Source organism: Cetorhinus maximus, chromosome 23 (assembly GCF_964194155.1).
Source record: "Cetorhinus maximus chromosome 23, sCetMax3.hap1.1, whole genome shotgun sequence".
NCBI classification, from domain to species: domain Eukaryota; kingdom Metazoa; phylum Chordata; class Chondrichthyes; order Lamniformes; family Cetorhinidae; genus Cetorhinus; species Cetorhinus maximus.
The window spans coordinates 28,463,011-28,489,133 of record NC_135901.1 but is presented as its reverse complement, the minus strand read 5'-3'; the positions used below and the strand labels follow the sequence as shown (position 1 = coordinate 28,489,133).

The window sequence follows — 26,123 nt, the reverse complement described above, 5'->3', positions numbered from 1 at the left end:
CCCCTCCGTGCCGAGCTAAAAGGCACGGAGCGCATTTCCACGAGGCAGCTCAGGCTGTGGGACCCAGGCTCCCGAGGGAGGGTTCAGGGCTTGGGGCCAATGTGGAATTCCGTCCGAGCAGGGGTACGCTCAGACGGGAACCACCGAGTACCTGAGTGTCCTCTAAGCCACGTGTGCCGTCAGGGCTAAACACCACTGTTTGAAGCTGCTGGATGACATCGGCCGCGAGCTGGACACCCACTGACGCGCGGTGCACCAGTTCAAAGGTCATCCCGCCCACTCCTCCCCCACCCAGCAAATAGAGGGGGGGGCGGGTTCTGGAGAGGGGACACGTAGGCTTACAAAGCTAAAGGATATGGCAGCATTGCAGGGCAGCTATTTAGGTAATGATTCCCAGAGTGTGACAGGAAGGGACAGAGTGTACAAAAATAAAAAACAGCAGGTCAAAGGGGGAAAAAAATGGTCAAAAGGCAAAATTAATGGCTCTTTACTTTAGTGCACGTAGTGTTCAGAACAAGATAAATGAATTAACGGTACAAATAGAGGTTAATGGATCTGATCTTATAACCATTGTGGAGACATGGTTACAAGGAGATCAAAGCTGGGAAGTAAATATTCAGGGGCATGTTACTTTTCGAAAGGACAGGCAGGAAGGAAAGGGTGGTGGGGTAGCTTTGTACAAGAGTGAATAAGTGCAAGAGCAAGAAAAGATCTTGGATTGGAAGATGTAGAATCCATATGGGTGGAGGTAAGAAATAGCAAGGAGAAGAAGACACTGGTGGGAGTGGTCTATAGTCCCCCTAACAGTAGCTATACTGTAGGGCAGAGAATAAATCAGGAGATAATGAAGCCATGTAAAAAAGGCAGTACACTAATCATGGGTGACTTTAATCTTCATGTAGATTGGGAAAATCAAATTGGCCGAGGTAGCCATGAGCAAGAATTCCTTCAGGACAGTTTTCTAGATCAATATGTTGTGAACCCAACTAAGGATCAGGCTATTTTGGATGTGGTAATGGGTAATGAGGCAGGTTTAATAAATAATCTCAGAGTAAAAGATCCCCTCGGAAACAATGACGATAACATGGTAGAATTTAGCATTCAGTTTGAGAGTGACAAACTTGGGTCGGAAACAACTGTGCTAAACTTAAATAAGGGAATTACAAGGGAATGAGGGCAGAGTTGACTGGAGTGGACTGGGGAAGGAGGTTAGCAGAAAAGATGGTTGATGAACAATGGCAGACGTTTAAGAAAATAGTTCATGACTCATAATAAAGATACATCCCAGTGAGGAAGAAGGATTCTAGGAAGGGGATAAACCAACCATGGTTAACCAAGGCAGTTCAGGATAGTATCAAATTGAAAGAAAAAAATGTACAATGTGGCAAAGATTAGTGGTAAGCCAGAAGATTGGGAAAGTTTTAAAAACCAACAAAAGATTACCACAAAAAAGAGGGAGAAAATAAACTTTGTGGGTAAACTAGCAAGTAATATAAAGATGGACAGTAAGAGCTTCTTTAAGTATATAAAAAGGAAGAGAGAGGGAAAAGTGAACAGAGGCCCCTAAGAGAATGAGGCTTGGGAGATAATAATGGGGAACCAGGAAATGGCAGAGGAGTTGAATACATACTTTGCCTCAGTCTTCACGGGAGAAGACACTAACAGCATTCCAAAAATACTAAATCATCAAGGGGCAAAGCTGGTTGGGGGGGAAAGTGGTGTTGGGGGAGGAAATAAATACAAAAACTATCACCAGAGAAAAAGTACTCAGGAAACTAATGGGGCTAAAGGCCGATAAGTCCCCTGGACCTGATGGGTTGAATCCTAGGATAGTAAAGGAAGTAGCTACAGAGACAGTGGATGCAGTGGTAGTGATCTTCCAAGAATTCTCAGATTCTGGAAAAGTCCCAAAGGATTAGAAAATTGCCAATGTAACACCCTTATTCAAAATGGGAGGGAGACAAAAAAAAAGGTAACTATTTGCTTAACATCTGTCATTGGGAAAATATTAGAGTCTATTATAAAGGATGTAATAGCAGAGCATTTAGAAATACATTATATAATCAAGCAGAGTCAGCATGGCTTCATGAAGGGGAAATCATGCCTGACAATTTATTTGAATTCTTTGAAGAGCTAACAAGCAGGATAGAGAAAAGGGAGCCAGTAGGTAATATATTTGGATTTCCAAAAGGTATTTGATAAGGTACCACACATAAGGCTAATTAATAAGATAAGAGCCCATGGTGTTGGCATGGATAGAGGATTGGGTAACTAATAGAAGACAGAGAGTTGGGATAAGGGGGGCATTTTTAGGATGGCAACTTGTAACTAATGGGGCGCCAAAGGGATTGGTGCCACAATTATTTACAACATATATTAATGAGTTGGATGAGGGAAGTGAATGTACTATCGCCAAGTTTGCGGATGACACAAAAATAGGTGGGAAGGCAATTGGTGAGGATGAGACAAAGAGTCTACAGAGGGATATAGACAGGTTAGGCGAGTGGGCAAAAACTTGGCAGATGGAATATAACGTGGGAAAATGTGAGGTTATACACTTTGTCAGGAAGAATAGAGGAGTTGAATATTATTTAAATGTAGAAAGACAACAGAAAGCTGCAGCACAGAGGGATTTGGGGGTCCTCATGCATGAATCACAAAAAGCTTACATACAAGATCAAGAGGTAATAGGGAAGGGAAATGGAATGTTGGTCTTTATTTCAAAGGGAATGGAGTATAAAAATAGGGAAGTCTTGCTAAAACTATACAAGACGCTTGTTAGACCACACCAAGAATACTGTGAACAGTTTTGGTCCCGTTATCTAAGGAAAGATATACTGGCATTGGATTCGGTCCAGAGAATCATTAGGTTGATCCCGGGTATGGAGGGATTTTCTTATGAGGAGAGGTTGAGTCGGTTGGGCCTGTACTCATTGGAGTTTAGAAGAATGAGAGGTGACCTTATTGAAACATATAAGATTCTTAGGGGGCTTGACAGGGTAGATGCTGAGAGGTTGTTTCCCTTTGTGGGAGAGTCTAGGACTAGAGGGCACAATCCCAGAGTAAGGGGTCATCCATTTAAGACAGAGATGAGGAGGAATTTCTTCTCTCAGAGGGTAGTCAATCTGTGGAATTCTCGACCACAGAGGGCTGCAGAAGCTGGGTGATTAAGTATATTGAAGGCTGAGATAGACAGATATTTAATCAGTAAGGGAATCAAGGGTTATGGGGAAAAGGCAGGAAAGTGGCGTTGAGGATTACCAGATCAGCCATGATCTCATTGAAATGCAGAGCAGACCCGATGGGCTGAATGGCCTACTTCTGCTCCTACATCTGAGGTCTCCAATTAGTGTGGCTTTATACTCTTTTGATTAAACCAATTAAACTAAATTAACAAATCAGGAACAAAGTGAAAAGCAGCCCCTTAAAGGGATAGTGCAAAAAGAAAAACTAATCTTAAAGGAAACTTACAGCTTCAAATTAAAATGTGATTCAAGAGGTCAATAAAGCACCCCAGTCCCCACTGTGCCCACCGGGCATGGAAGGCATCGATGGTGCCAGCAGACATCGCGTCTCCCTCTCCAGGGACACCCGGCCGCGAACGTAGCCGTGGAAAAGGGGCAGACAGGCCGGACGACCCCCTCGATTGCCCACTGCCTGGACCTGTTGATGACCACCTTGGCCAGGCCCAGCAGCAGGATTATGAGGAGGCCCTCCTCCCTCCTCACCCTCTCCACACCGCGGGAGTGTCGCTTTATATGTGCTCAAGTAAGCATCTAATCAATGCCCCCCACCTGTATATGCTTAACCTCAATTGATACAATTAACAGCCACAGTCTGAACAGAAGGCTCTCTAATCAGAGTGACTGCCAGGGTGTCTCAGTCGGTCGGATGACTCTGTGAATCCGTTTCCACACTCACAGCAGGTGAATGGCCTCTCTCCTCCGTGTGTACTTGCCTGTGCGTCTGCAACCCGGATGAATCTGTAAATCCCTTCCCAAACTCAGAGCAGGTGAATGGCCTCTCCCCAGTGTGAACTCGCTCACATCTCCCGAGGCTGGAGAAATCCCCGAATGCCTTCCCACACTTGGAGCAGGTGAACGGCCTTTCTCCACTGTGAACTCGCTGGTGTGTCAGCAGATTGGTTGACCGAGTAAATCGTTTTCCACACACGGAGCAGGGGAATGGTCTCTCTCCGGTATGAACCGCCTGGTGTCGCAGCAGGGTTGATAACTGAGTGAATCCCTTCCCACACAAGGAACAGGTGAATGGTCTCTCCCCAATGTGAACTCTCTCGTGCGCCAGAAGATTGGATGAATCACTGAATCCCTTCCCACACTCAGAGCAGGTGAACGGCCTCTCCCCGGTGTGAACTCGTTGATGTGTCTGGAGGTGAGATGGCCGAATGAATCCCTTCCCACACTCAGAGCAGCTGAATGGCATCTTCCCAGTGTGAACTCGCTGGTGATTCTGCAGGGCAGGTGAATTAGTGAATCCCTTCCCACACTCAGAGCAGGTGAACAGCTTCTCCCTGGCGTGTATTCGCTGGTGTCTCCACAGGTTGGATGAAAGAGTGAATCCCTTTTCACAAAAGAAACATTGGAATGACCTCACCCCAGTATGAACTCGCTGGTGTCTCACGAGGCTGGATGAATCGCCGAATCCCTTCCCACATACAGAGCAGGTGAATGGCTTTTCCCCGGTGTGAACTCGCCGGTGTGTCAGCAGACTGGATGATCTAGTAAATCCCTTCCCACATTCAGAGCAGGTGAACGGCCTTTCCCCGGTGTGAACTCGCTGGTGTGTCAGCAGACTGGATGATCTAGTAAATCCCTTGCCACACTCAGAGCAGGTGAATGGCCTCCCTCCAGTGTGAACTGCCTGGTGTCGCAGCAGGGTTGATAACTGAGTGAATCCCTTCCCACAAATGGAGCAGGTGAAAGGCCCCTCCCCGGTATGAACCTGCTCGTGTGCCAGCAAGTTGGATGAGTGAGTGAATCCCTTCCCACACTCGGAGCAGGTGAATGGCCTCTCCCCGGTGTGACTGCGCCGATGAGTTTCCAGCTCAGACGGGGCTTTGAATCCCTTCCCGCACTCCCCACATTTCCAGGGTTTCTCCATAGTGTGCGTGCCTTGTGTCTCTTTAGGTTCTACAATCAAATGAAGACTCATCCACACAGAACATGTGCACGGTCTCTCCTCACTGTCGATAGCGATGTTTTTTCAGGCTGACAGGTTAAAGCTGTTTCCACAGTCAGTGCACTGGAAACACTCTCACTCGAGGGTCACAGTGTCTTTAAGAGAGAGACCTGGGCCAACATTTCCAGAGTCTGCACCCTCCCTGGACTCACTTCCTTTCCCTTCAGTTCCAGCAAGTCAACAATTTGCCCCCAGAATGAGAAAAGAAATAGAAAGGGGGAAACATTGATTTCCTCACAGATGTTGCCCAAAGGAGGAAGTTTTAGTCTGAAGCTCATTGTCCAACTTCCGCGTGGTGACGTCCTCAACGGAACCCTGCCTGAATCAGCCAATAGAAATCAGTCTGCTCCGCGGTGACGTCCTCGGGTTCCAGTCCGCAGGCCAGGCGCGCGGACACGGGAGCCCCGCCCCCACCCATTGCTCCCGCTCCCCCTCCACCTCCTCGAGCCAAGGTTTCCAGGCAACGGGCTGACGGCTCCGGCCAGAGCAAGAAGCCGCTCGGAGAACTCGGGAAAGGAGAAGCTGCGCATGTGCAGGGGACAGCCCGTCCCTTCCCTTCATGCTGAGGGATTAACCAATGGGAAAATTTGGAGGACCGGAAGGACACTGGTCCTCCAACCAATCAGAGCGCGGGCTTTGCGTGAATGACGATTGACTTCACACAGACTAAAACTTTCTCCTGTGTCCAACATCTGTGAGTAAAACACTTTCTTTCTCCCCCTTTCCATTTCTTTTCTCATTCTGGGGGGAAATTGTTGACTTGCAGGAACTGAAAGGAAAGGAAGTGAATCAATTTCAAGGAGAATCAGCATTTGTTTTGAAAATGCTTCTCATTTTTATAGATCCCAAGGGGATCAATGTTGGGTCCCTGGTATCTGCCCGGGTGGGGGGAGGGGCACCAGACCTGGCCTCAGTGCCACAGGTGGCAAAGCCAGGATTCCTGCTCCTCACCCTGATCCCCTGGCTGGGAGGGAGCCTGGGGTCGTATTCATCAAGAATGTGCTCCCCTCACGTCGGTCCCGGAGGGTCATTCGGGAAAAGGTGGAGCCAACGTGCAGCCAGTGTCAGGGTGTGAAGGGTGAACACTGAGAGGCTGTTTCCCCCTGGCTGGGGAATCTAGAACACGGGGACACAGTCTCAGGATAAGGGGCCGATCATTTCAAACTGAGATGAAGAGAAATTTCTTCAGTCAGAGGCTTGTGAATCTTTGGAATTCTCTTATCCATCTGGTTCACCAATACCTTTCAGGGAAGGAAATCTGCCGCCCTTACCTGGTCTGACCTACATGTGAATCTGGACCCACAGTGATGTGGCTGACCCTTAACTGCCCTCGGAAATGGCCGAGCAAGACACTCAGTTGAACCAAACCGTGACAGAAATGTCGCACCTGATGGGCTGCATAGGCTCACAAAGTGGCTTAGCCCCAGCTTCTCAAGGGCAATTAGGGAGGGGCAACAACTATTGGCCTTGCCAGTCACACCTACATTACATGAAAGGATAATAAAAATCCCGGTGTGTTGTGGGTCCTCAGTCACTGAGTATATTCAAGCAAGAGAATGATAGGTTTTTGAATATTATAGGATGAACGGATTTGGGGACAGTGCACGTCAGACATGATCTTACTGAATGACAGAGTAGGCTTGAGGGGCTGAATGGCCTCCTGCTCCTATTTCTTATGTTCTTATGTTACCAGGATCATCAGGAGAGATTGGGAATAATTAAAATGTCGAGTAATCAATGAGGACAGAAGGAGGGAGGGGAGTGAGTGTGGGTGGGTGGGTGGGGAGGATTTACAGATGAGATGGGCAGACAATTGAATCCAATCAAAAATTATCTGTTCTGAATTTGTATTTTGGACTCACAGTGATGTCTTTTGAAAACTCCTTTTACAGGACATTAGAAGAGGAGGATTTACAGACAGAACTTTCAAATGAAATGTGACGTCAGGACCTGATAGAATCACTCGATTCATCGGGACCTGAATATCATCGGCCTTTGAATCTAGAAGGAGAAATGTTTGTCTGTTCCGCCTCCTTCGAAAGATTTTAAACATCAGTGTGACTGGAAAAGCACCGAAACACACACACACACCCGAGTGAGAGTGTTCGAGTGCACTGACTGTGGAGAGAGCTTCAACCAGTTACACAGACTGAAAAACATCACACCATTCACAGCGGAGAGAGACCTCTCATGCATTCGCTGAGGATGAGGCTTGAACTGATCGTCGAATCTGGAGAGACACAAGGATATCCAAACCCTGGAGAAACCGTGGAAGTGTGGGGACTGTGGGAAGGGATTAAAAGTCCCGTCTGAGCTGGAAACTCATCGGCGCATTCACACCGGGGAGAGGCCATTCACCTGCTCTGAGTGTGGGAAGGGATTCAATGATTCATCCACCCTACACACACCAGCGAGTTCACACTGGAGAGAGGCCATTCACTTGCTCTGGATGTGGGAAGGGATTCAATGATTCATCCACCCTACACACACCAGCGAGTTCACACTAGGGAAAAGCCGTTCACCTCCTCTGAGCGTGGAAAGGGATTCACTCAGTTATCCAATCTGCGGAAGCACCGGTGAGTTCACACCGGGGAGAGGCCTTACTCCTGCTCTGAGTGTGGGAAGGGATTCACTCAGTTATCCAACTTGTTAACACACAAGCGAATTCACACTGGGGAGAGGCCATTTACCTGCTCTGATTGTGGGAAGGGATTCAGTGATTCATCCAACCTGCTGGCACATGAGCGAATTCACACTGGGGAGAGACCATTCACTTGCTCTGTGTGTGGAAAGGGATTCACTCATTTATCCAGGTTGCTGAGACACCAGCGTGTTCACAGGTGATTCCAGGGGTTGGATTCTGCTGTTTTTGCTGCTGTTAATCACTTCCAGGGCTGAACCATGTTCATTCTGACACTTGGTGAAGTTGGAGGGTTTCTTTCTGCTGGACTGGCTGGCCTTACGACTTTGCTTTCAGTGGGATGATGCTCTTTGAGCCTGGGAGTGCACATTTCCACTGAAATGATCCCAAAAGCTGATGAAGGACATTTATTTTATCCTGGATTGTAAATAGTGTTTTTCCTACCACTACAGGTAGATTTGAAATAAATACATTTGTGAGAAATGAGACATTGAATGAATGATACTTTTCAGCACAGGTACAGAATTCTTACAGAATTTGTTGTGTTACATAACTCTTAATTGGAAAACCACATAAATAGTATCTAGAAATAGGCTCAGGGTCAATCAGATGGTAGTGTAGCAGTCATGTCAGTGGATCCAGAAGTCCAGCCTAATACTCTGTGACATGGGTTCAAATCCCACTGTGGCTGTTATGTGAATTTGATTAATTATATTTGGAATATAAAACTAGTCTCAGTCATGGTGACCATGAAACTATCATTGATTGTTGTAAAAACCCATCTGGTTCACTCATGTCCTTTCGGGAAGGAAATCTGCTGTCCTTATGTGGTCTGGTCTGCCTGTGACGACAGAGCCACAGCAATGTGGCTGACTCTTTGCTGCCCTCTGTAATGCTGTAGCAAGATCTCAGTCCAGGAGGTATTAGGAATGGACAACAAATGCTGTCCTTGTCAGCGACACCCACATCCCATGAAAGAATTTTTGACAAGTCCCTGGAAATGTCGAGATCTCCTGTTTCAGGTTTCCATGTCAACATTCCTCAGTGGATAGGACAGCGTCTTATTGCCTCTTCTCTGTACAAGTGCCTGGGAAGAGCTAACAAATGGCCCTCAGCAGGAGATAAACTCAAAGTGTTTCTGGAAAGAGAGACATGTCGAAGCTTTTCGTCTGGCACTCAGCAACATTTCAGCAGCAGCTGACGCTCGCTGTTTCACACTGCTGCTATGCAGTAGCAACACCTGTGGTATTCGCCACTAATAGGATGCTGCCGCCAAGCCAAAAAGACATTTTGCCTCTCAGACAAATGTGTAATGTGGGACATGAATTTTAGTGCCAGTGTGATGGTAGTGTTAGGAAATAGAGATAGTTTAAGGAAATTATATTTGTATTTGTGGGTGTTAGGAATGAGTTTTAGCTTTAATGTTTAAGTTTGATTTGTATTTCTGTATCTGCGTGTTAATAAAGGTCAAATTGAGTTTTAGCTTCACTCTAAAAGGTGCCAGCATTTTTAATGAGTTTTGTGACTCCTAAAGAGAAGTTAGGCAAACAGAATAGTATAAAAAAACGGTACTTCTGCCTAGCAACAGGGGCCCAGAGAGACAGGTCCCTCCCACAGACACACAGAAAATCTAAAGAAAGTTTGTTTTGAAAGCTGTTGGAGTTCAGCTGGTTTTGAAGATGCTGCCAGAGAAGCAGCCTAGAAGGGCTCAGGCAGCCTGTCCCAGGCTAAGGAAAAGACCTCAAAGTCTAAGGGAGTGAAACAGGGGAAAGTCCCAAGCAGACCTTCTAGTCAAAAGAAGGACAGGAACCGTGAAAAGATCCTGTTAAGTAAAGTTAAGAGTGAGGGGCAGAGAGCTTCATTTTAAAGGTCCAGGCACTTTCTCCAGTGCCTCTATTTCTTAAAAAAGCGACATGCTGTCGAAGCTTTTTGTCTTGGACTTCTCAGGACAGATTCGCAGGAGTTACAATTGTTAGTGCAGAACAATTTACACTGCATGAGAAGAGAGTGCTGATTAGTTAGCAAGTGGAATGTGATTGGCAGCAGTGTTGCCATGGAAAATGCACCAGGGAACAGTTCACTGCCACGCTTTTGTTTAAATTCAAACCAGGCAAGTCAACTCTGATTGGTCAAGGTACAGCCATGGCTAATGAACCAGGGAATATCTATCCCCAAGCTTTTGTTTAGTTGAAAAAGGCACAATGCTCCTTCTGTCTGCAAACAACAGGGCCCTGTGTGTAAAAATGTGTAGCTTCTCGCACGAGGAAGTGAGTCACACTGCGAGACCAGCTGATAATCTTAAATTGGTTGTCAGTGTAATTCTTAGCACAATCAGGATTGTTTAGCAAGTGCTGTCCAATCACGGAATCACATTTCATGTTGGACACTATGTTTTGAGTTTTACAAGCACGAGCTGGTTGAGTAGTCAATACTATACCTGTTGTGAACAGCTGAAGGGACATGCTGTTTGGTATGACCCGCTAGTTTGGACGTACACCCTACATACCTGGCATCACACTGGCACTGAAATTCATATACCACGACACTCACTTGTGTGACAGGCAGAATGTCTTTTTTGCCTTGACAGCAGCATCATGTTAGTGGGGAATACCACTCATGTTGCTACTGAATAGTTCTGTCCCACCAAACGACTATTTGCTCCTATCTCCTTTTTCTACATGGAGGTCACAAATGTTAACAGTACACCCAGTGGAGTCTAACTATGGAACGAATCATGTGAAGCATAACCTCCCTGCTTTTCAAATCTTTCCTTTTCAAAATGAACACTTTTATGGACTCCTCACTCACTGAGCTAATAACGAAAACCCCAGTATAACTGACTCAAATACTGACATGTATTTGAGTGACAAATGTTGAAGTGTTGGTTTGGAGCCACAAGTTTCAACTTCTCATTGACCCTCCAGCACCGTTCTGTCTCTCTATTGCTCGTGTCAATGACAGCCAGGCGATGGAACTGAGGGCTGAATTTAGCTGAGAATAACGGCACCCCAGTTGGCAAACTGCCATGGGCGTCGCACTAATAGAGAGACAGGAAGGTGCTGGAGGACTGACTGGGAAATGGGCCTCCAACCAATCAGGGCACGGGATGGGGTGACCGGGGCTGATGGTGACTTGACCCCGGGGTTCAGTGCCCCTGTGTCTAAAGCGGGGAGTCACGGGAACAGGGTACAGAGGAGCTGAAGAGAAAGCATTTGGGTCCAGAACATTGTGCACAACTTTTACTCTGGTTGTCTTTGATCCTCAAGTATTTTTTTGTTTTTTTAACCATGCTCTGTTTCATCAATAAATTTTTATCAGTAAAATTATTTGATTTTGCTGGACTTTCCATGATTAGATTTCTGCACTTTAAGGAAAGTGGGTGAGTGGAGTTGGCAGGCTCTTTAACAGAAAATGACTCCCTCTAAGATAATTGGCAAAGGAGCCAGAGGGGGAGATGAGATTTTATTTTGGACATAGTGATGTTAGAAAATGAGGTTCAGGGAGTCAATTAACCCTTTATCCCCTTTTCCCAAACTCTGAAATGATTCACCGTGATAACCCTTATTGGTGACAGTGGTTAGATTTTATTCAGTATAAATAAGACCTGACACATGCTCATGCCTGAGCAGTAGTATCAAAGTGCAGCAGCATTACCATTACACTCTGGGTAGAAGCACCATCTCCACGTAAATGCTCCCTGCTCTGCCCCAGATGCCATGGCACCAGTCAATGCAATATGTAAAACCTCTACAAATCTCTGTCCCCGGGCATCCCTTCTGATACTTTTTTTACATCACAAAGTCTATGGAGACTGATTTAACCCAATCAGTGCTGAGCTAACATTTGAACGGACAAATTTCAAAACCTGTCATTGAACCAAATGTACCCGCCCAAGCCACGTCAAACTCTCAAACAATTGGCTTCCCACCCTCTGTGCCCGGTACAGGGCGTCAGCATTCCCATGCCAAGCAGTGAAAACATGGTGGCCTTGACATCCAGATGTCATCTAGGATTCAAGGCACTCTTGTTTTCTCTGTCCTCTGGGAGCTGTTCATCTCCCTATTCCCACAGAGCAAGTCGTCTGTTCTCAGCTCTGCCAGATTTCTGCTGAAGTTTGGCCCTTTTTACACCTTTCAGATCAATAAAACATTTGGTCAATGAAAACCCAAACCACAATTTCCCATCCTGTCACCTGTCAACCATCCTCACCCAGAGAGTAATCACAACAAGAATAAAAACAGGAGAAGTGTAACAATAAAATTAAAAATAAATGCATAGCCAGTCATAGTTTTTAATTTAGTGTTCACTAATTAGCAAGAAAACCTGAAGTAGGGGGTCCCCCAGGATTCTTACTGTCCATATCTTGAGGGGGAGGACAACTCTCTCTCCGACCCCTCACTCAATTTCACTCTGTTATTTTCCAGTTCTGTCCTGGCCCCACCTGGAGTAACATCAACTCGATCTTTTCTTTTCCTGAAGGAGCGCCGTGAGTGCTAGGTTACTAGTACATAAAGACATATGCTTCAAGGAACAGATCAAGCATGGATGTAAAAGATTCTCCAGCTCTCTCCTTACCCCTGTCCAACTTGTGGGCAGTTCTCATTCAGTACTGTTTCTCCCAAGCCCTTAATCGCCTCATTCCAAATGTTTATCTCTGTTGGTTCAATTTTACTTCATTTTTGACCATGACCAGTGTGTTTAATGCTATACGGATTGTTTTAAAGTCAGTTTGTCTCTGGATTATGTGTCAATACCTTGACAATGTCAAAATATTGTCTCATTCTCTTGGTCACAACCATTTCATGTCATGTTATTTGTTAAGTAGCTGCACATGTTTGGGACCCAGTCTTCAGTCCACTTCACCATGAATTTACGTGTCCTATTGTCTTCACATGTAACAAATCACATCTGCACACTCACACCGGTATCCCAATGTCAGGCCACATATTCTGAACTTTCAGGTGTGCTTGTCAAAAGATCAGTGAGTGTCTGTCTTTGCTTATCTCCCCCTGTTATGGTCCTGATATTTCAGGTGATGGCCAGGCTGTCAAATGTGGTTTTATTTAAAACAAAATTCATAGGTAAGGATGTAAATATCTCCCAGAGAAATCTATCAACTTATTCATCTCATCTACACCTCCCTGACTTTCACTAGAATATAGGTGGATACCAGATTGATACATTCCACTGATCACCCGGGTGAGTTACTCCAATTCCTTTACTGTCCAATACAATATATTCATCATGTCTTTAAAACAGAAATCAAACATTCCCAATTGATTTCAGGCATGAACATCTTTTGTTTGTTCTTTATTGTAGACGTCAGACTGGGGTTGTTCTCCTTGGAGCAAAGGAGGTTGAGGGGAGATTTGATAGAGGTGTACAAGATTATGACAGGTTTAAATAAGGTGGACAAAGAAAAGCTGTTCCCATTCGCTGATGGTACAAGGATGAGGGAGACAGAGTTAAGGTTTTGGGCAGGAGATGCAGGGGGGATGTGAGGAGGAATATTTTCACACAGTGAGTGGTCATGACCTGGAACTCGCTGTCTATGAGAGGGGAGGAAGCAGAGACGATGAACAATTTCAAAAGGCAATTGGATGGGCACTTGAGGCAAATATGGATTTGATGGGCTGAATGGTCTCCTTGTGTGTCCTAATGACTCCATGATCCAAAGAGAAAAATTTCAGTTGCACCAAGACCTCCAACTGACTAAAGTCCCTTGTCCATGGTGCCATTCTTGTAAATCTCCTCTGCACCCTCTCTAATAACTTCACATCTAAAGTGTGGGGCCCAGATATCGGGTTCCATTCTGGAGGGATAAACTTGAAAAGCAGGGAGGTTATGTTCAACTTGTTTTGAACCATGGTTAGACTACACTGGAAGTCCTGTCAAGATTTGTGATCTCCATTTAGAAAAAGGAAATAGAGGCACTGGAGAAGGGGCAACAAAGATTCACAAGAATAATCCCAGAACTGAGAGCATTTAACCCTCAGGAAAGGCTGGGGCAGCTTTTCTCTAGAAAAGAGAAGACTGAAGGGTGACCTGATGGAAGTCTTTAAGATTATGAAGGGGTTCAATAATCCAATAGGGATTTCATGAGAAACCTCTTTGCCCAGCGAGTGGTGAGAATGTGGAACTCACTACCACAGCGAGTGGTTGAGGTGAATAGCATGAATACATTTAAGGGGAAGCTAGATACATACATGAGGGAGAAAGGAATAGAAGGATATGCTGATGGGGGTAGATGAAGACGGGTGGGTGGAGGCTCATGTGGAGCATAAATGCTGACAGAGACCAATTGAGCTGACTGGCCTGGCCCTGTGCTGTAGACTCATTGGAACAGACACAAATGTATTTATTTTAGATCTACCTGTAGTGGTAGGAAAAACACTATTTACTGTCCAGGATAAAATAAATGTCCTTCAACAGCTTTTGTGGATCATTTCAGTGGAAATGTGCACTCCCAGGCTCAAAGAGCATCAGCCACTGGAAGCAAAGTCGTGAGACCGGCCAGTCCAGCAGAAAGAAACCCTTCGACCCTCCCACTTCCCCAAGTGTCAGAATGAACATGGTTCAGCTCTGGATGTGACTAACAGCAACAAAAACAGCAGAATCCAATCCCTGTAATCAGTTATGAACTCGCTGGTGTTGCTGCATGTTGGATGAATCACTGAATCCCTTCCCACACTCAGAGCAGGTGAATGGTCTCTCTCCAGTGTGAACTCGCTGGTGTGTCTGAAGGCTGGATGACGTTCCAAAGCTCCTTGTACAGTGTGAGCAGCTGAACGGTCTCTCCTCAGTGTGAATGTGCTGGTGGGCCATCAGAACCACAGCACTTTTGAAGCCACACCCACAGTCAGAGCATTTAAAGGGTCTCTTGTTGGTGTGACTGGCATGGTGTCTCAGCAGGCTGGATGACTGAGTAAATCGCTGCCCACACACAGTGCAGGTGAACGGCCTCTCCCCGGTGTGAACTCGCTGGCGTGTCAACAGGTGGGCTAACCGAGTGAATCCCTTCCCACACTCAGAGCAGGGGAATGGTCTCTCCCCGGTGTGAACTTGCTGCTTTGTCTGCAGATGGAATGACTGAGTAAATCCTTTCCCACACACAGAGCACATGTACGGCCTCTCTCCAGTGTGAACTTGCTGGTGTGTTTGCAGATGGGATGACTGAATGAATCCTTTCCCACACTCGGAGCAGGTGAATGGCCTCTCCCCAGTGTGACTGCGTCGATGGGTTACCAGCTTAGATGGGGATCTGAATCCCTTCCCACAGTCCCCACATTTCCACAGTTTCTCCATGGTGCTGATGTCCTTGGGTCTCTGCAGGTGGGACAATTAGTTGAAGCATCGAACACACAGAACACATGTAGAGTCTCCCACCACTGTGGATGGTGCAATGATTTTTCAGTCTGTGTAACTGGTCAAAGCGTTTTCCACAGTCAGTGCACATCAACACTCTCACTTGGGTGTGTGTATCTCGGTGTGTGTATCTCGGTGCTTTTCCAGTCACACTGATGTTTAAAATCTTTTGAAGCAGACAGAAGAGACAAAGATTTCAAGTGGTAGATTCAAATGCCAACAATATTCTGGTCCCAATGAATGAAATGATTGTCAGATCTTGACATGATGTTTGGTTTGAAATTTTTGTCTGAAAATCCTTCCCTGCTAATATCCTGCAAAACGAATTTACAAAAGTCATTACTGTCAGGACAGGGTCAAAATTCAGAACAGACAATTCCACTTGTTATGGATCATTCTTTCCTCTCCCGTTCCACACACTCTCCCTCCATTCTCACTCTGCTGGACCTAAAATACACCCTCCCAATTCTCCTGAAGGCTCCGATTCATGCTGATCATCAGATCGATGCACACCATTTCCTCTCCTGGATACAAAGACCTGAAAATCTTCATGCAGCTTGCTCGGCTACATCTTTATTTAGTGGACTAAAATGTAAACAGTGTTGTTTTCCCCGATTCGAGATAGAGGGTGGATGTGAGCAAGACCTTTTATCAGGTACTGGGCGGTCTTGACCTGGAAGTCGCTGCCTAGGGTGATGGAAGTGGAGAAGATCATGAATTTGAAAATGGAATTGGATGGGTAGTTGAAGGAAATAAACTTACAGAGGAACGGGGATATGAAGGGGGAATGGGACAGTGGATTGCTCTACAGAGAGTCGGCATGGACTTGAGTTGCTGAATGGACTCCTTCTGTACTGCAATGACTCTTATATTTATTCATCGGATGTGGGCATCACTGGCGAGTCCAGAACTTATTGCCCATCCCTAATTGCCCTTGAAAAGCTGGTGGTGAGCTGCTGCAGCTGGAAATGACTGGAAATATACACAGTACTATATTAAAAAGGTAGAAATAATAATAAATGGATTCTATTCCTAACCAGAAATAATATATTTAATGTGTACCATATAACAGCACTGGGCAGATCTCTGTCCTATATTAATTTACTGTCCCCTTAAATGTCAGCCATCTCCTGGGGAAACCACCCCTTTAATTGTGAACATTAGGAAAGAGACCATCCTTTTAGCCAGACAAATAAATGTGTCAATCTGAGGGAGCAAAGGATGTCAAAGTCTTTAAGAGAGAGAGAGAGAGAGACCTGGGCCAACCTTTTCAGAGTCTGCACCCTCCCTGGATTCACTTCCTTTCTCTTCAGTTCCTGCAAGTCAACAATTTCCCCCCAGAATGAGAAAAGAAAGTGTTTTACTCACAGATGTTGGACACAGGAGGAAGTTTTAATCTGTGTGCAGCTCAATCCTCATTCACACAAACCTCGCGTTCTGATTGGCTGGAGGACCAGAGCCCTTCCCGTCCTCCAGTTCTTCCCATTGGTCTATCCCCCGGCAACGGAAGCCTTCGAGTGGGAGGGAGACCTTTGACCCACTTGACGGATGAGCGTTTAGCCAATGGGAAAAGCCAGTCTCCGCACATGCGCATCTTCCGCTCTCCCTTAAACATGCGCAGTCCCGGGCATTCGCGGCGGATAGAGCGGTTTCTCCAGCGCGGTGTTTTCTGGGAACCTCGGCCGCCATTATTCATCCGGAGCCAAGCCTCCAAACTCCTGGGACTGGGATGGAAAGTGATTTGATTGTGACGCCTCCTTCAGGGGAGGAGAATTAGGGAAAAATCGGGAGGAGGATCGTAGGATTAATTAGGGTTGCAATCAATAGTCTGGAGAGAGTGTGTGGGGGACGGAGATTTATAAGTTCAGAGGGAGGAGGATTCTCTCTCACATAATCTATGACAACTAACATGATGAGTTCTGAATTTCTATCCTGTACAGACACTGATAACATGATGATGTAAAGCTTGTTGCCTCCCTTCGTCATCTTAAAGTCCTCGATCAAGTCAGTCCTCAGCCTTCCCTTTCAAGAGAGTAAAGCCCCAGCCTGTTCAATCTTTACTGTAACTTAAACACTCTCAGTCCTGCTCTTGTCCTTGGGAATCTTTCCTGCACATTCTCGAGTTCCCCTCTGTCCTTATTATAATGATGAAGGCCCAGAACTGTTCACACTATTCCAAGTCTGGTCCAACCAAGGCTCTATACAAATTTAACATGACTTCTCTGCTTTTCAATGGTATTTCTTGAGAAATTACCCCCATTTTTAAGCCTTGGAAAGAGTGCAGGGATTTAGTACGGTGACAGGAATGAGGAACTTCAGTTATGTGAACACACTGGAGAGGTTGTTCTCCTTAGGGCAGCGAAGGCTGAGAGGAGATGTGATAGAGGTGTTCAAGATTGTCAATGGCTTCCATCAAGTAAGTAAAGAGAAATTGTTTCCATTGACAAAAGGTTTGCTAACCAGAGGAGACAGATTGAAGGTGATTGACATAAAAGCTAGAGGGGAAATGAGGAAGATAAATCTTTACACAGTGAGGTGTTGTGATCTGGAATGCACTGCCTGAAAGGCTGGCGGAAGCAGATTCAACAAAGGGAATTGGATAAATCCTGGAAGGGGACTAGTTTGCAGGGGTCATGTGGAAAGGGGAGGATAGTGGGACTAATTGAGTAGCTCTTTCAAAGAGCCAGCACAGACATGATGGGCCGAATGGCCTCAATGGCAACAAAGGGAATTGGATAAATACCGGAAGGGGACTAGTTTGACAGTAACTTTCCCTTTCAAACCTTGTATTGCCTTATAGTGTCAGCCATGGCTCAATGGATCGCTCTTTCACCTCTGAGTCAGGAGGCTATTCATTCAAGTCCCAGTCCAGGGACCTAGAAGCAAAAATCACATCCAACATTCCAAGTGTCAGCATGGAGGGAGTGCTGCACTGTCAGAGTTGCTATCTTTGGATGAGATGCGAACCAAGGGCCTTGTCTGCAATCTTGGGTGGATTTATAAGTTCCCATGGCAACTATTTCAAAGAAGAGGGGAGTTACCCCCGGTACCCTGGCCAATATTTATCAGTCAACATCAATAAAAACATATCATCTGTTCATTCTCACATTGCAGTTCGTGGGATCTTGCTGTGTGCAAACTGGCTGCAGCCTTTCCTACATTAGAATGATGACTACACTTCAAAAGTACTTCATTGTCTGTAAAGCACTTTGGGGTGTTATGTGGTCAGGATAGGCACTATAGAAATGCAAGTTTTTAAATTTAAGATTTATATTATCTTGTTATCTGAAACTTTTAATTGATTTCAGCCACCCGCAACTTGCCATTTAATAAATTCACTTCGGTTCAGACAAGACTTTAACCAATTAAAGCAAAGGCAGAATTCTCTGGATAGTAAATTTTTAAAAAAGTTTATTAAAAGAAAAATGTTTACTTAATAACTTTAAGACATTGACTTTTACAACTTCATGTGGGTGATCAGCCTGTAGAAGTGTACCCTCTCTGGCTCCTTCTTTGACAGTAATTCTTGTGGAATTCGGCCTCGGGAGTCTGGCTCCTTCTTTGACAGTAATTTCCTTGGAACTCAGCCTCAGGAGTCTTCAGTACTTGGCTAGCAAGGAAGACCTTCAGAACCTCTACTTTTATCCCCAAAGTGACCATGACCTCACGTCAGAGTTGGGCCTGTTCTAACATGACAATTGGTCAATTTGGTGATTAGATTAATTTAATTCGATCCCCAATTACTTACACCACCTTCCCTCATTATCTTAGACAGGAATACAATAGAACTGTTTCAAACTATCTTTATCTGATTCTATACGATCCCTTATTCAGATTCAAATTTTGAGGCTAATCAGAGTTTGAAGATCTCTCTTATCAATACATTTATCTTCAATGCACATTCTTTACATACACAGAAATTAAGGTTTTACATTTTTACAGCAAATAAAACTCACTCTTTTACAATAACTTCTGATTCATTAACTGTCACTCAATTAAGGCTCACTACTTATTCAATCATCTGCTGCTGACTGGTAGTTAATTAAAACAGTAATTACAGAAAAAAGAGAGATGTCGAAGCTTTTCATCTTGCACTCATCAGGACATTCGTAAGAATACCAAATGTAAAGGGAACAACAATTTATACTTCATGGGAAGAGGGTGCTGATTGGTTGGAAGTGGACACTGACTAGTAGAAGGTTTGCCATGGAGAATGCAGCAGTCAACTGATGAGTGACAGTTAACCGCCAAGCTTCGTTTAAATTCAAACCAGGCATGTTGACTGATTGGTCAAGGCATTCACCTGGGGAATGAACCACGGAACAGTTGTCATCTGTTTTGTTCAGCTGAAACAGGTGAAAGTGTGTCCATGTTCTGTCTGCAAAGAGCAGGGCCCTGTCTATTAATATATGTCGCTTCCCATACACCTGAGTGTGTCACACTGCAAGCCCGACTGACAATCTTAAATTGGTTGTCAGCACAAATCTCAGAACATTCAGGATTGTTTAGCAAATGTTGTCCAATCGCGGAATCACATCTAATGTTGGTCACTGTGTCTTGAGTTTTGTAAAACCCAGTATAACTGAATTTCATTACTTAATAATTATCTGTTTCATCACTGGGCTTTTAATACAAGATCAATATATTGTTAATGAAGAAAAGTTACAGGGTGTGAAACAGCTGCAGGAAGTCTTATGTGAGAGTTAAAATGCTTTCCTTGACCTTGTTACTTATAACAGTGAATACAGTATGAAAGTGATGGATTTTTAAAATTAAATGTGATTACCCATCCCTGCCTCCAGTTTCCAACATTACAACAGTGACTACACTTCAAAAGTGCTTCATCGGCTGTAAAACGCTTTAGGAGGTCATGAGAGGTGCTATAGGAATGCATTTTTTTTGCCAATTGTCCACAAATTTGGATATATTACACTCGATCCCCACATCAACATCATTAATAAAGATGGAATCTTAATTTTGTGGAATAACCATGTCTTTCACATAATTTCAAATACTCCAAACACACTATATCCTGACTATAGTCTAACCATAATTCGAAACAAGTTGAACATAACCTCACTGCTTTTCAATTCCATCCCTCGAGAATGGAACCCGACATCTGGGCCCCACACTTTAGGAAAGATGTGAAGTTCTTAGAGAGGGCGCAGAGGAGATTTACGAGAATGGCACCAAGAATGAAGGTTTTCAGTCAGTTGGAGAGATTGGAGCAGCTGAAATTTCTCTCTTTTGACCAAAGAGTCATTCGACAGAGGAGGCCATTCAGCCCATCGAATTAATGCCCACTCTCTGTAGAACAAACCAGTCAGTCCCATTGCTCCCTTCTACCCCCATAGCCTTGCAAGTCTATTTTCCTCAATTGCCCAACCAATTCTATTTTGAAATCGTTCATTGTCTCTACATCCACCACCCTCAAAGGCAGCGAGTTCCAGGTCATTACCGTTCGCTGTGTAAAAATATTCTTCCTCATATCCTCCTGCATCTCCTGCCCAAAACCTTTTCTTTGTCCACCTTATCTAAACCTGTCATAATCTTGGACACCTCTATCAAATCTCCCCTCAACCTCCTTTGCTCCAAGGAGAACAATCCCAGCATCTCCAACCTAACCTTGTCACTAAAGAGCAGAAAAGTATATATCTATCAATAAATAAATATAAAGATTGATGTGACTGCTGACGAGAGCGTTTGTTTGAACTGCAGGCACGAGTGTGACGTTTGGAATTAGAATCTTTCCTGAATGTTCTGGAACATTTCTTTGGAGCCTGGACTTTTCTGGAATCATCTGAGACTGCTGTTCGTCATCAGCCAGTCAGTAAGAACTTGAATATTTTACCGTTAGATGAAAAGAAACAAAAACACATCTTTCCACATTGAGACTTTTAATCACTGAAGTGTTTTTTTTGCTCACTGCGGTTGAGAGTTGGAATTTTGTTGGCTTTTTCCCTGACGAAGCAATAGAAATTGACAGAGATATAGAAATTGTGAAACGTGTTCGGAATATAACCTCAGAAGGGGTAAATAAACCTCAGTGAATTATCCTCAGTGGAGGAAACTTGAATCCAAGTAATTTCTCAACCGTCATATCATCAGCATCGTTTTCAGTTAATTTTGGAGCATTACACAAACACCCTCAGGAAAGGAGCAGTTTTTGAAACACAGAAGGTCACACTCAGCAAAGGAGACCAAAAAGATGATTGCTACTTTATTTGATTCCATAACGAAGACAACGGAAAGGGGAAGAATTGTTGACCTGGCAAGATCATCCTGACCGGAAAAAGCATCCTCGGAAAAGGAGCAAATTCTGAAACACAAGGACCATCCTCAACAGAAGAAACTGACAGCCTCGAATAACATCCTGAACCATTTTGGGGAGGCTCAGTCCCATCGGAGAAAAGAATTTTATCACACAAAAAGCCGGCCTCAACGGAAAAGTCCAACAAATTCTAGCAGCAGATTGGATCGATTTTAAGGGTGGGTCCCATTTTAATTGGTTTCTTAGTATTCGAATATATACAAAATATTTTGGTCAAAAACTTTTCTCAATTTATCAAGATTATTTCCGTTTTTGTCTCCTTCTGTTCTCTATCCTTTTTTAAAAAAAATAACCAGAACTAGACTAACCCACATCCTGAATTCCCTACTGTAACCTCCTCATCAATGTCCTGGACAGGCCTCAAAGGCAAGGTGAACTCTACAATGGGGATGAATTCCATCTCCACTCCCACTGACCCCCACTGACCCAAAAGAGAATTTTGCAACGTCAGTGAGACTAATATACAAAATGATTCAAACGATCCACCGTTTAATGTGATTGGGAGAAGAAGAAGGAGCCCCGAAGGGAATTAGGAGACAAGCAGAACAATTAACACGATTAGTAAAACCTGCGAACCTCACAGAGGAAACCACAAAAAAACTGGCAACAAATTGAGAAAATTGGGCCGGCGAAACGAGACGAATCCTCATTGAACATTCCACAACAAATCGAAAGGAACGAGATAATAAACAGAAGGAAACCATTCAAACTAATAGATTGGAGGAGGCTGTTTCAAAGGCATCGAACTGGGATAAAAAGAACCTGAAAGAAAAATTTAGCTTTAGAACAATTTATGAAATTTAAAAAACGATCTCTTGCGCCTGCTTTTGGAAAGTGAGGTGTCCTGTTGTGATGGGTCAGGGTGGGGCGCTGTCCCAGAACGCGAATGGCCGAAGCACACTTCCAACCACATCACCAGTGAACAGCTGGAAGACAGGCCTGGAACACCAGAGCCTGAGTTGCCAAGGTCTCAGCACTCAATGGGTCAGGCTTCATCATAAAGGATTCAAAATAATCCAACAAATCCACCTCAGACAATGATTCTCCAAAGCAGTCCTCATGACACCGAGACTTTCTCTGTTCCAAGAAAGGAAGATATGTCCGGACTCAGAAAACAAATCAGAGCCAGAACTGACATCACAAACAGTCCTTCCACAATTGCCTCCATCAATCTAATGAACGGTTGTGTAAAAAAATGTATTCTGACGACTTAATTACAAAACAACTTCCATTACAAGAACAGGAATTCGATACAATTAAACATCAAACCACAAAACACGTAATGGAAGCATCCAAACCCGAAAATATTAAACCTCCAACAAAATCTCCTCATACCAAAGCCACAAGAAGCCCAACCAATCCATTTCGTACCAAATTTCCAAGGGGACCACCAACCTACCATGAAATAATGGGAAACCATTCGAGACCATCAACCCAAGTGAGACAAAGTAAAATCCAACTCCCATCGGCCCGAGGTCAATTACAGACCCCAGCATGTACCCTAAGGAAGGGAGTGCAGCCCAAAACACCGATCAGAGCAGCAACCAATAAAAATGAATCCGATACACGGGCCTCTAGGGGTGGAGACTGGAGTCAGCCACATTTACAGAGAATAACAGACAATATTGAACCATCGGTGACTCCGATGCAAACTGTGGAGTCCCCTTTTCTGGAGTTGGGTCCACTCCAGCCACAGGGAGGGGCTCCCAGTGATATTGAAACGAGCATCTTGACAGCGCTGATGCGACCGGCAATCATAACATGTCGAACAATACTTGCTGATCCTGAGCCAAGCACCCGAACAGACCCCACAGAACTTACAGAGATTCCCCCACCCACACACCCCACACATTTTCAACACCTGAACAGACCCCACAGAACTTAGAGATCCCCCCACCCACAACCCCCACACATTTTCAACACCTGAACAGACCCCACAGAACTTATAGAGATTCCCCCTGCACCCCCCCCACACATTTTCAACATCTGAACAGACATGTTGGAATCGAGTGAAACCATTAAAGTCCCCAATCCAGGCAACAGGTTGGTCCGATGTGGCTCAAGGCTCTGAAGGTAGTGAGACCGATGAAATACAAATACCTGACCAGAAATATGAATCATCTAACTCACTGACCACAACATCGAAATGGAGACCTAGCCAACAAAGTAAAACAATAAACACAGTTACAAAACACCCCAATACAAACCAAAAAAATAGAATCTGGACAATAATCCCAGGGAAACCGATACTAATAATAGGGGATTCCAACCTCTCCAGCATTCACAATTGCCCCAGTACAATAACTCAAACTGATTGCTTCCCAGCAGCCAAATGTATACATGTGACGGCGATCTTAGATAAACTACATTGCTGTCCAAACGTAAAACAAGTAATAATTTCAGATGGAATAAATAACCAAACTCAAACACCTCTCACTGCAATTAAACTACTTCAAATACTATTAAAAAGGGCAAAAAATAAATTTCCAAATTCCCAGACCGGGATCCCTGAACTAAACTATAGTAAAAAATCTCCCACAGTCGCCAAAGGACACAATCATGGAATTAAACCAATATATTAAAGAACAAACATATATCCCAGCAAAACCAAATATATCCTTTGGAGTAGAATCTGACAACATCCATTGGACTCAAAACATAACTAATTCTACTATCAACAGCTGGATGAAGTGTTTAACCTAAACGGGAATCAAACGCTAGAAAAGGAGCCTCTAAATCTAAAGGGAACAACGATGAACATTTCTAAAACATTTAAACCCACACTAATACAGGAAAAAGTCCGAAACAGAGGCTTAACTTTAGTCCCGGTAGTGAACAGCATCAAATACATATTCAAACAGACTTAGACACATTTTACAGAAAAATTAAACTTTGAAACTTTTTTGGCATCTCAATCTCAGATAGGCAGCCATTTACACCCAAATCAGACTGGATTCCACCGAAAAGTAAAATAAACCCAAAAATATTTCATTTCATCAAAACAACCCAATCAGAAACCAAGACGACTCCCCATTGAAAGGATAAATAAAACCTCACGAGAAGAGAAAAACAAGTACTTGGGTAATTAACACCTCACACAGATATTGTTCTAAAACCAGCGGACAAAGGCAGCAATATTGTCATCATGGATCGACAACAATACCTTTTTGAAGCTTATAGACAATTGAACAATACGAATTACTATCCCAAATTGACTAAACCCATATATTAAGAAACACAAAAATAGGTTACAGACGTACTGATAAGACTTAAAAATTCCAAATACATGAATAAGAAACAAATGGAGTGTCTAAGGGGACAGCACTCACACATGTGAAAAAGTTACAGACTCCCCAAAATACATCAACATCCAGATACATGGACAATAGCAGGCCACATACCTCCAGGCAGACCAATTATTTTGGATTGCGGTTGTGAATCACACAAAATAGCAGAATACATTGACTCATATTTAAACTCCTTAGTCCACAAACCTCCAGGATACATATCATTTTGTAGAAATAGTGAATTCACTTACCATAACCCCAGATAGCATACTATTCACAATGGATATAGACAGTTTATACACAAATATAGAAACTGATCGAGGAAGTCTGGCTGTTCAAAATGCCTTCGAGAAATATCCGCAACTGGATAGATCAGACAAAATTATAATCTGATTATCACATCTATGACTAACCAGGAATGATTCTGAATTTAACAAAGAAGATTATCTTCAAGTTAAAGGGATGGTAATGGGTAAAAAATATTTGCACCATCGTACGCTAATATATATATGGCGGAATGGGAGGAAACTGTTTTTAAAAAAAAGTCCCAGGAAACCATTACACTATCATAGATCAAAGAACAAAGAACAAAGAAAAGTACAGCACAGGAACAAGCCTTTCGGCCCTCCAAGCCTGCGCCGATCATATTGCCCATCAACTAAAACATATTGCACTTATGGGGTCCGTATCCCTCTATTCCCATCCTATTCATGTATTTGTCAAGCTGCCCCTTAAAAACCACTATCGTACCTGCTTCCACCACCTCCTCTGGCAGAAATTTCCAGACACTCACTACCCTCTGCGTAAAAAACTTGCCTCGCACATCACCTTTATAGTTTTCTCCTCTCACCTTAAATCTATGTCCCCTAGTAATTGACTCTTCCACCCTGGGAAAAAGCTTCTGACTATCTACTCTGTCCATGCCACTCATAATTTTGTAAACTTCTATCAAGTCGCCCCTCAATCTCCGTCGCTCTAGTGAAAACAATCCGAGTTTCTCCAACCCTTCCTCATAGCTAATAACCTCCAGACCAGGCAGCATCCTGGTAAACCTCCTCTGCACCTTCTCCAATGCCTCCATATCCTTCTGGTAATGTGGTGACCAGAATTGCATGCAATATTCCAAGTATGGCCTAACCAAGGTTCCATACAGCTGCAGCAGGACTTCCCAGCTTTTATACTCAATACCCCTGCCAATGAAGGCAAGCATGCCATATGCCTTCCTGACTACCTTATCCACCTGCGTTGCCCCTTTCAGTGACCTGTGGACCTGTACACCCAGATCCCTCTGCCCGTCGAT

General features: G+C 44.2%; 5 protein-coding genes across 6 annotated transcripts in view; 1 reads left to right on the top strand and 4 right to left on the bottom strand.

The window, feature by feature from the left end:
- Positions 1 to 5,172, bottom strand: part of LOC144698457 (uncharacterized) — a 29,992-nt gene extending 24,820 nt beyond the window's left edge. Inside the window, 2 exon segments of the mRNA XM_078570399.1 lie at positions 4,028 to 4,531; positions 4,610 to 5,172. Of these exon segments, the coding sequence (XP_078426525.1) occupies positions 4,028 to 4,531; positions 4,610 to 5,172 (1,067 nt within the window).
- LOC144698460 (uncharacterized) overlaps positions 1 to 26,123 on the bottom strand; it is a 404,975-nt gene that overhangs the window by 104,520 nt on the left and 274,332 nt on the right. The gene's annotated exons all lie outside the window — the stretch shown is intronic.
- The window catches only part of LOC144697207 (uncharacterized), a 301,742-nt gene that overhangs the window by 145,217 nt on the left and 130,402 nt on the right, over positions 1 to 26,123 (bottom strand). Inside the window, exon 1 of one of the 2 annotated variants that reach the window (XM_078569099.1) lies at positions 14,214 to 15,268. The exons of the other annotated variant lie outside the window; for it this stretch is intronic. Coding sequence (XP_078425225.1) covers positions 14,471 to 15,145 — 675 coding nt within the window. The 5' untranslated portion in view covers positions 15,146 to 15,268 and the 3' untranslated portion in view covers positions 14,214 to 14,470. Of the gene's footprint in view, positions 1 to 14,213; positions 15,269 to 26,123 lie in introns of those variants that run through there. 2 annotated transcript variants of the gene reach the window in all.
- The window catches only part of LOC144697338 (uncharacterized), a 264,249-nt gene that overhangs the window by 114,335 nt on the left and 123,791 nt on the right, over positions 1 to 26,123 (bottom strand). The gene's annotated exons all lie outside the window — the stretch shown is intronic.
- The window catches only part of LOC144696975 (uncharacterized), a 404,367-nt gene that overhangs the window by 337,043 nt on the left and 41,201 nt on the right, over positions 1 to 26,123 (top strand). The window lies entirely within an intron of this gene.